At 29.2% G+C, this 13634-nt stretch overlaps 1 protein-coding gene across 1 annotated transcript; it reads left to right on the top strand.

Moving 5' to 3' along the window:
* The first annotated feature begins 5615 nt into the window (after positions 1-5615).
* LOC106761502 (protein GLUTAMINE DUMPER 2) lies at positions 5616-6570 on the top strand. The gene has a single exon (XM_014645059.2). The coding sequence runs from the start codon at positions 5861-5863 to the stop codon at positions 6359-6361; it is 501 nt and encodes a 166-aa protein (XP_014500545.1). The 5' UTR covers positions 5616-5860; the 3' UTR covers positions 6362-6570.
* Positions 6571-13634: the final 7064 nt, after the last annotated feature.

Below are 13634 nucleotides of genomic sequence, written 5' to 3'. Positions count from 1 at the left end.
TTTTGAAAATATTAAATTTGAGTTGATCTTATTTCAATTTTTTTAATGTTTTTATGGATAAGGAAATTCAAATTTATTGAATGCTAATGTTTAAGACTAATTAAATCAACCTCAACTCGGGTCATTTCAGTTTGATCTTAGTTTAGGTTATCTTAACTTGACTTAAATCTAAACAAAATCAACTTGACTTGAACTTAAACCAATTTTATTGAATTTAGGTTTGGACTAACTCGAAGTTTACTTTGTCCAAATCAGCTCGGCTCAATCTAAACCTAAACTAACTTGATCTTACCTAAGTCAAAATTAACTTATGAAGAATTCAATAAAAACTACAAAGAGCAAAGAATATGAATAATTTCAAATTTTTACTATTGAATTTGAATTTATCTAATTTCAAACAATCCAAATAATTTAATGAAATTTTAGAATTTAAATTTCTTTAAAAATTCCTTACACAAATAACACATTTTGCTATAAAATATTTCAAATTCTAAAAAAAAAATACCCTATTAAAATTTCTCATCCAAACATATTAATAAATTTAGTTGTTGTATTGTTATATCTCCTGTCACGATTAGCTAAAACAAATTGTATTCTATAAAAATAAGTAGTAGGAAATAAATATGTTAGTAAATAGATATAAGATAAGCGAACTTGGAATTGTTAGTAAATTGCAAGGAATTTTATGAAATAGAGAAGAGGAAAATAAATATGAAAAGCAAAAGCACTCGCAAGGAGATTTGTTTTATAAATTAAAGAGAGAAAAGGAATATAGAGAAATATATAAGCTAATTAAGTATATTAATATAAAAATAAAATAAAAGCAAGTTGTGCGTAGCACATATGCTTCAAGCTTTCTGAAAAGATGTTTTTTTTCTTTTGTCAATCCGAAACTGATTAACAATAATCACCAAAATCAGTTCGCATCATAAAAAAAATAGGTGTAGGACATGTTTGGATCCGCTAAAATCTTCACTTGTCATTAGTTGTCTCAGCATTCCTCCTTTTGTGTCACGCTTCTGTGTTTCTTCTGTTTCGAAAAAGGGTTTTGCAATATTGAAAATGGTTTCTGACTTGTTTTCTTTCAAATGAAAATAAGATAATTTTACGAAAGAGTTCTATTGGAAAATCTAAATATAAACGTAAATATCACATTAAGTAAAGTTAAAATGTGAAAATTAAATATCATATAAAAGGAAAGATCCACAAGTTTATAGGATTGTAATATTTCATAATCTTCTTTAAAATAACGTTTTAGAGTTGTGTGATGGAAGCAAATAAGGACAGTGAGGTGATACGATGGTCCTTTGAATTCGTACCTTTGTCGTTGGAAGGTGATGAAAGTGTGGGACACATATGCAATACTGTTGAAGTTGCAGACATTGGCAATTGATAGAGATATCCCAGCCAACCATTTCACATCACCAGCTTCGACTTCCTCACTCACAACATCTTCACTCTCATTTGTTTTCTAAAGAAAAAGTCTCTTTAACAATTTTTTTTTGATAACTTTTTTATAACGACAGTTTATGATTGGTCTGTTTCAAATATTTTTTAAAAGATAAATTTAAACATACCAATAAAATGATGACACGTGTCCTGTTGTCAAAAAGTTGTTAAAAAAAAGTTATAAGCATTGGCTTTTTATAAAACACCATACCAATAATAAGAAGGAAAAAATCTCTTTAACAACCCTTTTTTTGACAACTTTTTGACAACGCGTACGTGGCAGTTTATGATTGGTCCGTTTCAAATATTTTTTTAAAATAAATTCAAATAGACGAATGAAATAATGATACGTGTCCCGTTGTAAAAAAAATTGTCAAAAAGTGTTGTTAAAATATCATTGTCCTAATAAGAATTGCATAATATCACTCCCAGTTTTGGTGGCAATAGTGGCGCACCAAATGAGAATATGCTAATTTCAATTCTCAGATACACAAAATTCAAAACCCTTATTTACATATGCCCAAAATCATGGCCACTGGACGAGACTGAATATGACTCGATGATTCTCCTGTCAAAACTATTGAGTAGGATTAATATTAAACACTTGTAATTTACTCCCACAACAAATTAATTACTATATAGAAACTAGTTTAGTAATCCTACAGTAGTTTTTGTCCCTACATAATCTAAAGAAACAAACCAAATTATTCGATATAATTTTGTATGGTGATGTTTTATCGACAAGAGGTAAAAAACATGGAAAGACAAAGAAATGTTGAAAAAAATTAAGGACAATGATATTTTAACAACTTTTTTTTAACAACTTTTTGACAACAGGACACATGTCACCATTTTATTGGTATGTTTGAATTTATTCTAAAAAATATTTGAAACGAACCAATCACAAACTACCACGTCAAAAAGTTGTCAAAAAAAAAAAGTTGTTAGAGAAACTTTTTCCAAAAATGAAATCTGGGTGCATGGCAGCACTACCGAGTTATCCCTATCCCATGATTGCAATTACGAATACAGCACCCGGCTGCATTTACAAATATTCCCACTAATATTATTCATTGCACTTTTCTTATACAATACTTGTTAGAAACCGAAAATGTTAAATATCTTTGTCCATCCATAATATCTATCACAAGATTTTTCAGAATAGATAAAATTGTCAAATATATTATTATTATAGACAGGTTTTAAAAAATTTATAAAAATAGGTAAATTGTGAAGTTTTCAGACGAATTAATATGAAGAAACCGCACCTTTTAGACAATTTTAAATATTTGTAATATATAAAAAGTTAAAATGACATATTTTCATATATTCTCAATTTTGAAGTTGTTTACTTTCACGGAATTTAATTTTGAAGTTGTTTCAACTTATGATTATGTGTTTCGCAACGTTAAAATTATAGAAACACTTCAACTTATGATTATGTGTTTTTGTAATTGATTATACAACACGACGATTTCAACTTTTCAAGTATGATAAATATAAAATTGTCTAGGAAATGCATTATTTCTTCATATGAAATTATACCAAGTTCTATAACTTACTTATTTTCGTAAATTTTTCTTTTTAAATCTGTCTATTCTCGTATTTATTTTTGTAATAAAGTTATTATTTTAGACCAATTTAATAGAATTTTAAAATTGGATGTGAGTTACGCAAAGTATAAAATGTAGATTGGGGATGTGCAATGACGGAAGAAATCCAAAAGAAGAGAGGAAGACGATGTTGGATTGAGAATGACGTAGGACCTAGGGTTGGAAAGTAGTTTACCTTTTTGTCCTTTTTCTGGATTTATATAAGCTTGTGTATGGATTTAAGGTTGTGTTTAGATTAAGTTTCTGTTTGGATTGAAAGATACATTTGAAAAACTGGAAAGAAGAGAATTTCAGAAATAAATAAATAAAAGTAAAATTGTTTAGATTAAGAAAAAAAAAATTGTGAGAAATAAAGAAAAATAAGAGAAAGTTTTGTAAAAGTTTACGAATAATTTATCTATCGATAAAAATTGTTTATATTGATAAAATTGGAAGATAAAAATATAAATTAAATAATATAAAACTTTTAATTTTAAAATAAGAATTACATCTCAAAATAAAAACAAATAAAATATCAAAATTTAAATGAGTTAAATTATATCAATTTATTTGTTATTTTAATATTAATATTTTTATTTTTTAATATATATGTTATATAAAACGTATATTAGTAAACATTAAATTATTTTATTTTATTTATTTATTATTAATTTATTTCACTATAATATAAAAGTATATATTAATGAAGTATTAAATTGATCATTATTGAAAAGTTTATCGTATAATTTATAATTTTATTAATCATACAAACATAAAATAATAATCTATTGCGTTTTTTAACAATCTATTATTTTACAGCTTTTTCACAAATCATTTCTGAAAAACCTGGAAACTTTATCGTTGAAAATTTACATCATGTTTCGTATTTCACACTTTCATCTTCTTTTCATCTCTATAAATAGTATATTCATAGAGCACAGGCTAAATATCATATACTAAAAGGATTTATTCGGGTAGGAATTTTATAAAATTTGTTTTCGTACCGTTCAATAAATAATCACTCCTTTCATGGAGACCATGGGAAGATATCGTGGCTAACTTCGACAACTAATCACCAACTGAATATCACGGATTCAGAACCCTCCAAAGGAAACCTTTTGACCTACTTCAAACTTTGAATGCAACGAATCAACCATGTTTCACTTCGTTTAAAAGCAGAACAAGATCACCATATTTCTTATAAAAAAAAATTAAAATAAAAAATATTTATCTTTATTACAAAGTCTTTTTTTATCACTAACGTGAGGTTTGACACACACACATAGAACTCCACACATGGAAAAACATTGTCCGCTTTGGGCCAAGCCTTCATGGGTTTGTCTTTGGTACCACTCCAAAACACCTCTAATCATTGGAGATATCTATGTATATATAAACCCTTGATCAGTCCTTATTTCACTCAATGTGGGACTTTGTTTGCACTCCAACATCCTCTCTCAAACAAAGGACTATGGTCACCTTCCTCCCACGCTGCGGAAGTCTTGTCTTTTCATTCGAGTACACCATGGTCAACATGGAGCATTTCTCATTTGCCCTCTTTTCACGATCCATGGTCAAACACTTGAGCTTTTCACTTGCTCTCCCCACCTCTCATGATTCCTCCGGCGACCACTGACCTCCTGTCTGGCTCACCTGATTATGGGAGAACGTACTTGGCTGAGTCCTGTCTTGAACCATCAGCTCTGATACCACTGTTAGGGTCTGATACCACCTGTTGGAAAAAACGGTGAACTCACCATGGATTGAAGAATAAAATTATTTGTGTGGGTTCACCGTTTTTTCCCAACATGTGGTATCAGACCCCAACAATTTCCAATACATGTAAACACGTCCATTAATTGTGTTGGTTCTTTATGGTTTCATTTTGTTACATATGTAACTTTGATATATATAATCTGGTGCATCTGTGGAGCGATGAATAAGGGTTAATATTACATCACATCAGATTATTCATTGGAATATACCCCTCAAGCATATTCGTGCAGGGACCCATAGTCCTAAATTTCATAGTTACACCGAAACAAGAGTGAATAATCAATAGTGATGATAAGGACCCTAATTTCTTGGCACAAAATATCAAATCGAAAATGCAAATGATTATACTAAAGGAAAACCGCAGCAGCTTTGTTTCCACTTTCCCCACATTGTTTATTCTCTTTTATCCCTCCTTCATCATGCTCGCTACTTTCATTGTACTCAGGTCTAATCATACACCACCAAGTGCGCTTTCACTGTTGCCTTACATTGGATAGCATTCTAATATCTTCCATAAAACTTCAAAATCTTTCATAAATAATATCCCTTTTTAATGCATTATTTCTGCTTAGTGGAGGATATTAAATACAAACTAAGAATCTCTAAAAGCAACATAACAATTACTGTATCTAATTATTTCTTCAGACCCAAATGCAAATTGTTCTCTCCATATGACATCATGCATTGTATCTATCATTATCGAGCACAAAGTTCTGTTGTAAATGCATGCTCTCCTTCCTCCCTCTGTATAAAGAGTTAAATAACACTAAAAAAATGCTAGTCCTGGGCTGCTGATGCAAGTTTTAAGGGTACCCTAAAGCAGTACCACCCTTGCCCTGCAAGTTATATCTATCTATCTATCTTGCACCAACAAAACAGGGTGAAGTCCGTGACCCACTTTACTACTTTCTCTTTATAAATACCACTCAAACCTCAATCTTTCCTTACAACCTAACCTTCTAACCTTTATTCTACGCAACATCTACCTATCTTCCAAAACCAAAACCCTCACACACTCTATTCATTTTCTGAGTTTACCTACAATGAGGAGCATACCCACCACAACAACCTCAACTTCAACCGCACCCACAGCCGCCACGTCATCATTAACCACTCCCCCGCCGCACCCCACGTGGCACTCTCCCGTTCCGTACTTGTTCGGAGGACTCGCCGCCATGCTTGGTCTCATAGCCTTCGCTCTCTTGATCTTGGCTTGCTCCTACTGGAAAATTTCTGGTGCTTTGGAGAACCAAGAAAACGGTGAAAGGAACATGGAGAATGGCGGCGGTCAGAAACAGGGTGATTCTGAGAACAAGGAATCTGTTATGGTGTACGAGGATAAGATTCTGGTCATTATGGCTGGAGATGAGAAACCCACATTCTTGGCCACCCCCAAAGCCTCCTCTGTTTCTCCTCCACTTCCCAGCCATTTTCAGCAAAGCCTCCAACACCACGTGGCTACTGAGAAATCAGAGAAAGAAATGGAAACCCATCTTCAACAACCTCAAGAAACGCAACAACAACAACAGAGTCAGCTACCGTAATAACTTATGATTTGGTTTGCAATTCTATGATTTTCTATCTATCATAGAATAGAGTTCACAAAGGGAACATCTTACTATGTTTCTCATCATTCACTCTCTTTTTCTTTTTCTTTTCCTTGTTTATCGACCTTGTTGTATTCTATTGTTTGTTCGGAAACTGTAAATCTAATTAAGCGAGATGAATTAGAGTTGAGGGGATTGTATATAAATCCAGGGGTAACCAGATTTTGCAGAGTTTGCATGTCTCTGCTACGTTTGTTTATGCAGATTTTTACCTTTTAGTATCGCAAAATTTTAGCTTTGATCAAAATTCAAATCCCAAAATGCAAAACTAGGAGAAAAGGATGTGTTTGATCCACCTTTCAAACCAAATTAAAATTTACTTTTCAATTTTCTTTTATACAAAATCACTATTCTCTTAAAAGATTATAGCATATTAATCTTTTCTCACGCTTTTTTATTGAGCGTGAAAACCAGAAGCGATCTCACATAAAGTAAAAAAAAAAAAATAGAAATAATCTCATGACTAAATGAAATTTGCACCATGTATATATTATAAATTAGTTTTTTTTGTTAATTTAAAATGGAGTTAAGTTTAACTAAAACTAGAGTGAAATTTATATTTATATATAATTTAAATTAGTTTGTTTTTAATCGGTATAAAATTAAAAAAAATGGAAATTATAAAAGATTTCATAAAAAATAATAACTCAATAAATAATATAATTAACAAATACGCAAATAAAAACAATAATTCTTAAGCTTATATGTCTAAACTGCAAATACAATATATAAGTAAATGCGGCTCAATGCAAGAGAATGGAGAAATTATTGTGTCGTGGAATTCGAAAATTATTAATATTATCGATGATTTTTATCGATGGATATATATTTGTCGGTAAATTTTCATTATTGATGAATTTACTGATAAATTTTTTACGAATTTTGAATTATTTTATTGATGGTTAAAAATTTTCGATAAATTCATCAGTAAGTGAAATGCACGTTATAGATAGATTTATCGAAGGCTTTTGGTCGTTGGTAATGTATATGTAACTTATCGACGAATTTATTGAAGGTTTATGTTCGTCGGTAAAAAGAGCGGGAATTTTCCCGTCCATTATTTCACTTACTGACTTTATCGACGAATTTACCGAAAGCTTATGTTTATCGATAAAAAGAGTGGGAATTTTCGCGTCCAAATTCTGCCTCCGATGTCTATATATGTGGCAAACATCACGTTAATTTCTCCTTCTCATTTTTCCTTACCATCTCAATGTCATACTTCTTCCCATCAGTAGTGCCACCCTCTAATGTTTGGTCACCAGAACTTCTTGTCACCAATACTCATTTCTCTTTCTCATTTTTTCTTACCGTCTCGTAGTCTCATCACTGGTGCCCTCCATCATCACAGACTCGCCACTATTGCAACCCACCACTGTTTGCTTTTCAGCCTTTCCGACAAGCTCAACTTTTTCGACGACCTCAACTTTTTCGACAATCTCAACTTTTTCGACGAGCCGTTGTAGAGTTAATCTGTGTGATTAGGAACATCACCGATCCTAATAACGTCTTCTTTCTCTTACAAATCTGAGAACTAAACTCTTTATGATTCCCTATGATTTTAACTATTGAAAATAAATTGGTAGTTTGATTGTTAGGAAATGAGTTGGTTATTGACGTGATGCTTTTTTGGTAGTGGAATTCGTGAAAACGAAAAAAAAAATGACATAGAGGGAGGAAGGAAGAGAAAGAAGATGAACCAGGTCGCGGTAATTACCGACGACCATAAGCCTTCGATAATTATTGACGGCCAAAAGCTTCGGTAATTACCGACAGACTTTTCTTTCGATAATTACCAACGGATTTATCGATAACCAAAAGTCTTCGATAAAGATGAAAAGTCTCTCGATAAAATTTACCGACAATATTTTGTTGACGATCTTTTAACCGTCGGTAAGTCATCGATAAATTACAATTACCGACGAATTTTATACATTACCAACAAATTATGACCGTCGATAATATCAATTATTCATGTGGTATACAACATACATAACCATTGAAAAAAATAAAAATAAAGGTCTACCTACTGCAAGTCAAGGTTTGATTTAATTTTAAAATTCTCATACATGTACATTTTGTTTCAACAGATTCTTTATAATTATCTTAAAATTTTAATTATTTTTACATTAATTTAAAATGATGTAATGTTTAAATGGAGGAAAATGTTTAAAAGAATTTCAAATGAAAAATCCATTTCACATAATCTTTTGTTATCCACAAAGCATCTTCATATATTACATTTTTCTTAATGAAAATTCATAACCCTCATTTTTTCCTTTAGGATTTTGACTCATCAAAACTCTCTGTTTAATTTTGCATCTTAATCTTGTAATAAAAAATTGAATTTCCAAAACAAATATGACATATTTAAATTTAAATAATATCTTAAAATTTAGATTTTCTCTGACACTTTGTATAAATTTGATTCGTATAGTGCAGTGTGTCTTTTTTTTTTCATTATTTCCATCGAGTGATTACTCTTTTCTTAGAAAAAAAACACCTTAATTTTCTTTAAATAATTAACTCAATCGGAATTTACGTCATATGTGTGACTTAAATTAAGTTAAAACCAATACAAAATATTAAAATAAAATAAAAATATTTCAAAAACAGTGATATAATTCTTTTAATCTTTATTTAAATACTTTATACTTTATTTTTTCTTTATATTTTCGTATTAATATTAGGTCGCATCTCCATTACATTTTTTTAGCAGTTCTTAGATTCTAGTTACTTCTTCCTCTATCCTTATAATTTCAATTTGCATTCTTATGAATTTTTTATTTTATATTTTAAAATGTGTAATTCAAAATATAAAATGTATATTATAGATTATACAATATGCCCTTGTATTCTAGAAGGTATAACTCGAAATACAATTTTTATATATTTTGGATCATGTATTTAATAATACAAAATGAAAAATACATTTTAAAGATACAATTTAGAATATAAATTTTATATTTCAAAATGTATGATTTGAAATGGAAAGTTTTCATTCCATATTGTTAAATTCGTTATATATTATACAATATATTATATAATCAAGAATATATATTTTATTATATATTTTAGAATATAAATCCAAAATACAAAGATTGTATTTTAAACTGTACATTTGAGGATACACAAATTATATTTTGGATTGATGTAAATTGTGTAAAAGGTTTCTATATTATACATTCCGAAACATAAAAAATAAAATAAATAAAAAATTAAATATATAAAAGTACGTAAAGATATGGAGGTGCAAAAAGAAACTGTCTCTCATAAATCGCTATTCCTTCTAATTGCGGACTACACATTGTCATGGATGTCCAAGTTTGAATACTATTTCGATGAAAGAAGAGATTCACCTTTTTTATGTACATCAAATTCTAAGCAACACATGAACATTCATGGAACTTGAATACGTGAATTATTGTTTGATTTTATATTTTTTTATTGAAAAGTTATATATATATATATATATATATATATATATATATATATATATATATATTGAAAACTATGGTTATTTTTTATGTTACCTCACTCGTTATATTTTAGTAGTTGTGGTTTTTATCTACGATGGTCGTCTTTTTACAACAGAAAATAATAGTATGTATTGAACAATATGCATAATATCAGAAAAAGTGATCCAAATAAAAAAACGTTTAGAATAATGTTTTAATTTTATGTTTTTTTTTTTATAAAATTTGTTTGTAAAACAATGGTTTTTTTCTTTTCAATAAAATAGGAATGAACTTTTGTTTTAAATTATGTAATTTGTGTTAATTACGAATTTTAGTCAAAAATTAAAGTATTACATTTTGGTATGAGAAGTTAGGTCTTAAGTGATTTATAAAAAAGAAAAATAATATTAATTCTTATCATTATCTAATCTTTATTTTAGCGACTCTTCTATAACAATTAACAATAGTTTTTTCTTGAACCGTTGTCGTTTTTTAATTTAAAAATTATAACCACAGTTATCTTAAAACTATCATTATAATGTAACCATCAATTACAAAATTGTAACTGCTTCTTTTATTTTTACTTGATGATGCAAAATCATTATTAAAGGTTTTTGCATAAATGTTTGTTGGGGCTCTCGAAAAGTATAATAAGAAGTGAAACTTGTGTTACCACTCTTTTTATTATGGTAATTGTGATTTTGATTTACAATGATCATGTTTTTATATGATAGTATAAGTGGTTTTGATATATAATTATTATTAATTACGAATTTAAGTAAGAAAAAATTGTCATGATACATTTATAATATCTCTTCTTCATCCCTGTCCATGCTGTAATTACAACTTTCAAAATTTCCCAATCTCTATCAATTAGGAACTTACAAACATTAGATCGCTGTCCATGCTTTGATTACAAAGTTCAAAATTTTCCTTTCTCTATGCAATTAGGAACTTACAAACATTAGTTGTTTATCATTATACAAACATTTCTTATCCTCTTAAGTAATCTGATTCTATAATTACTAGTTGTTAATAAAACAAATTTGTTTAAATTAAAGGGTTCGAAAAGTTTAAATTAAAAAGAAAAAAATCACAGAGAAGAAAAAAAATAATCTGAAACTACAACTAAAACTCGTTTTTATCTAATATCATATATACAAATTAATATCAGATTCATCAAATATTCCAAACACGATATGCAGGTCCTTTTGGAGTTACAGAATGTTAAAAAATGAATAAAACAAGTTTACGAGGCATGTAAATTTTCAAATAGAAACTATAGAAAAATACAATAATAACATGAGTAAAGATATGAAACCTATGCCACCAATAGGCCGAACACAGACACAACAGCCGACACCACACAAAGAGACCCACACTGTTGTTTCTTCATCAAATAGTGACATCAACCAAACATTAAAACAATCACAAAGCAACGTTTTGCACTTACTTAGATTTGGATATGCTTTTGCTATATTTGTTATCGTAAAATTCGCAACATTTCTTTGAAGAAGCTATAAAATAATTAAAAAAAAATTGTTAAATCTTGATAATGATGTTATTTTTTGTTCTCTAAGATTAACATCATTTATAATTGGATAATGATATTTAGACAACATTTTTCTGACAACATTTGAACATTGATTACGTGTCAATATGTGATTGGTCAAAAATCACTCCACAATAATGTTTATGATTATTATTATTGATTGTGAAGTGATTTTTGACCAATCACATATTGACACGTAATCAATGTTCAAATGTTGTCAGAAAAATGTTGTCTAGATATCATTATCCTTTATAATTATGCTATCGTCTGAACATTTGTTAAGTTTTTCTCTTCTCAAGTGTTCCTTTTTTAGAACTATGTTGGAAATCCAAGTGAATGTAAGTCCCACATTGAATAAAAATAAGAAAGTAGAGCACCATATAAAAATAAGACATCCATTAACTTATTATAAATTTTTGGCTTAATACATCAATTGGTCCTCATATATATTTGTGTGCAAATCTCAGTTTGATTCTCAAGTTTTGAACTGTTTCCATTAAGTCATAATTTTTGTAAAAATGCACACATTTTACCCTAACCGTTATGTTGTCTCAAACAGCGTTAATTGATGTCGAGATAATTTTTTTATTTTAGGCTTAATCCTTCTCTTGGTCCTTATGTTTGTGTGAAAATCTTAGTTCGGTCCTCAAGTTTTGAACTGTCTCAATTGGGTCATAATTTTTGAACTGTCGACAGCGGCGACATTTTTTAGTTTGAGAGGGAGAAAAGGTGTGAGTCGGGGGTTTGAGGGTTTGAGGGTGGAGGAATGAGTGAAATGTGATTAGTGATTGGAAGGAAAAAGAAAGACCATAGTCACGTGGATTTAATGATTTTAAAACAAAAAAAAAAGAAAATTATAGCTCAGTTCAAAGTTAACGCCGTCTCAATACACTTAATGGTTGGGGTAAAATGTTATAAAATGTTTGCATTTCATAAGGACTTGAGAAAAAACTTGAGGACCGAACTGAGATTTTCACACAAATATAAGGACCAAGAAGGAAGTAAGCCTAAAATAAAAAATTCATCTCAGCATCAATTAACGTCGTTTGAGACAACTTAACGGTTAGGGTAAAATGTGTGCATTTTTACAAAAATTATGACCCAATTGAGACAATTCAAAACTTGATGACCAAACTGATATTGACATACAAATATGAGGACCAATAGAGGTATTAAGCCTAAATTTTTTAATAAAAAATAGTTTTAACTCCTTATGCAGTTATGTTTTAATTTTATTGGTGTTTGTGTTTCCTGAACGAACATCTTCCTTGATAAACCCAATAGACTATAGGATATATTTTCCTTTTATGTTTGTTTGTTCTTTCATTTTTCCTTTTTTGTCATGAAAGTGACCATTATATCTGCATATTGATATGGTATGGTGAAAGCTTTCTGGAGGCAAAAAAACTGAGCTTCCATGGTTCACTTTTTTACGGGATTGGGTGAATAATATAAGACATGAATCACAAAATTTACATAACATCATTGAATTGAAGCCATATCCCCAACTTTGCACTTTTTTATTACTTTGCATACTGAAGTGAAACAAAGTATGGATGATGGGAAGAAAATAAAAGTGAAGTTTAATTATGTTTGCAGTGAAGTTGAGAGAAAGTGGAGGAAACAAAAAGAGGCCCTACGGCATTGAGTCACTATCATCTTTAGTCCAAACTTGGAGTATAGTCACAACTTCAACTACTTCATTACTTATCCACACAAAAAAACAACGTCAACATGTAATTTCTTTTCTCCTATCTTATGGGCATTCTCTACTTATAAAGGTGACGTGAAGTAATTAAACACTTTACTTTTTAAATTTTTAAAAATTTAAATCTTAGAGATAATTTTGATAAAGTTTGACTAAATTATTTAAAAGAATTTAATTATTATTTCTTACTATTTTTAACTAAAGTAAAAACTTATCGGTTTTGTAATTATTGATAAAAGGGTAAATATATTATGCTTCTAGTTATAAACACGAATCACAAATAAAATAAAATAAATCAATATAAAAGAAAAAAAATTTAAAATATCTTTTTTGTTATTTTAAATCGTTATTACATTTTACATTTTTCATTTCTTTAAATCTATAAAGTGAATACGTGATTTGAAACATTAAATCAAATAAGTACAGCACGACCTTAAACATTAAATCAAGCATGTGTGTAGAGAGAGAACAGGAGAACATTGAAGCACGTTT

The sequence above is a fragment of the Vigna radiata genome, chromosome 5 (genome assembly GCF_000741045.1).
Source record: "Vigna radiata var. radiata cultivar VC1973A chromosome 5, Vradiata_ver6, whole genome shotgun sequence".
NCBI lineage: Eukaryota > Viridiplantae > Streptophyta > Magnoliopsida > Fabales > Fabaceae > Vigna > Vigna radiata.
The sequence above is the reverse complement of the archived record's forward strand: the minus strand, read 5'-3'. Positions and strand labels throughout refer to the sequence as shown.

Excerpts from the sequence above, each read along its gene's own strand:
- LOC106761502 (XM_014645059.2), top strand. The coding sequence starts at position 5,861 with ATGAGGAGCATACCCACCACAACAACCTCAACTTCAACCGCACCCACA.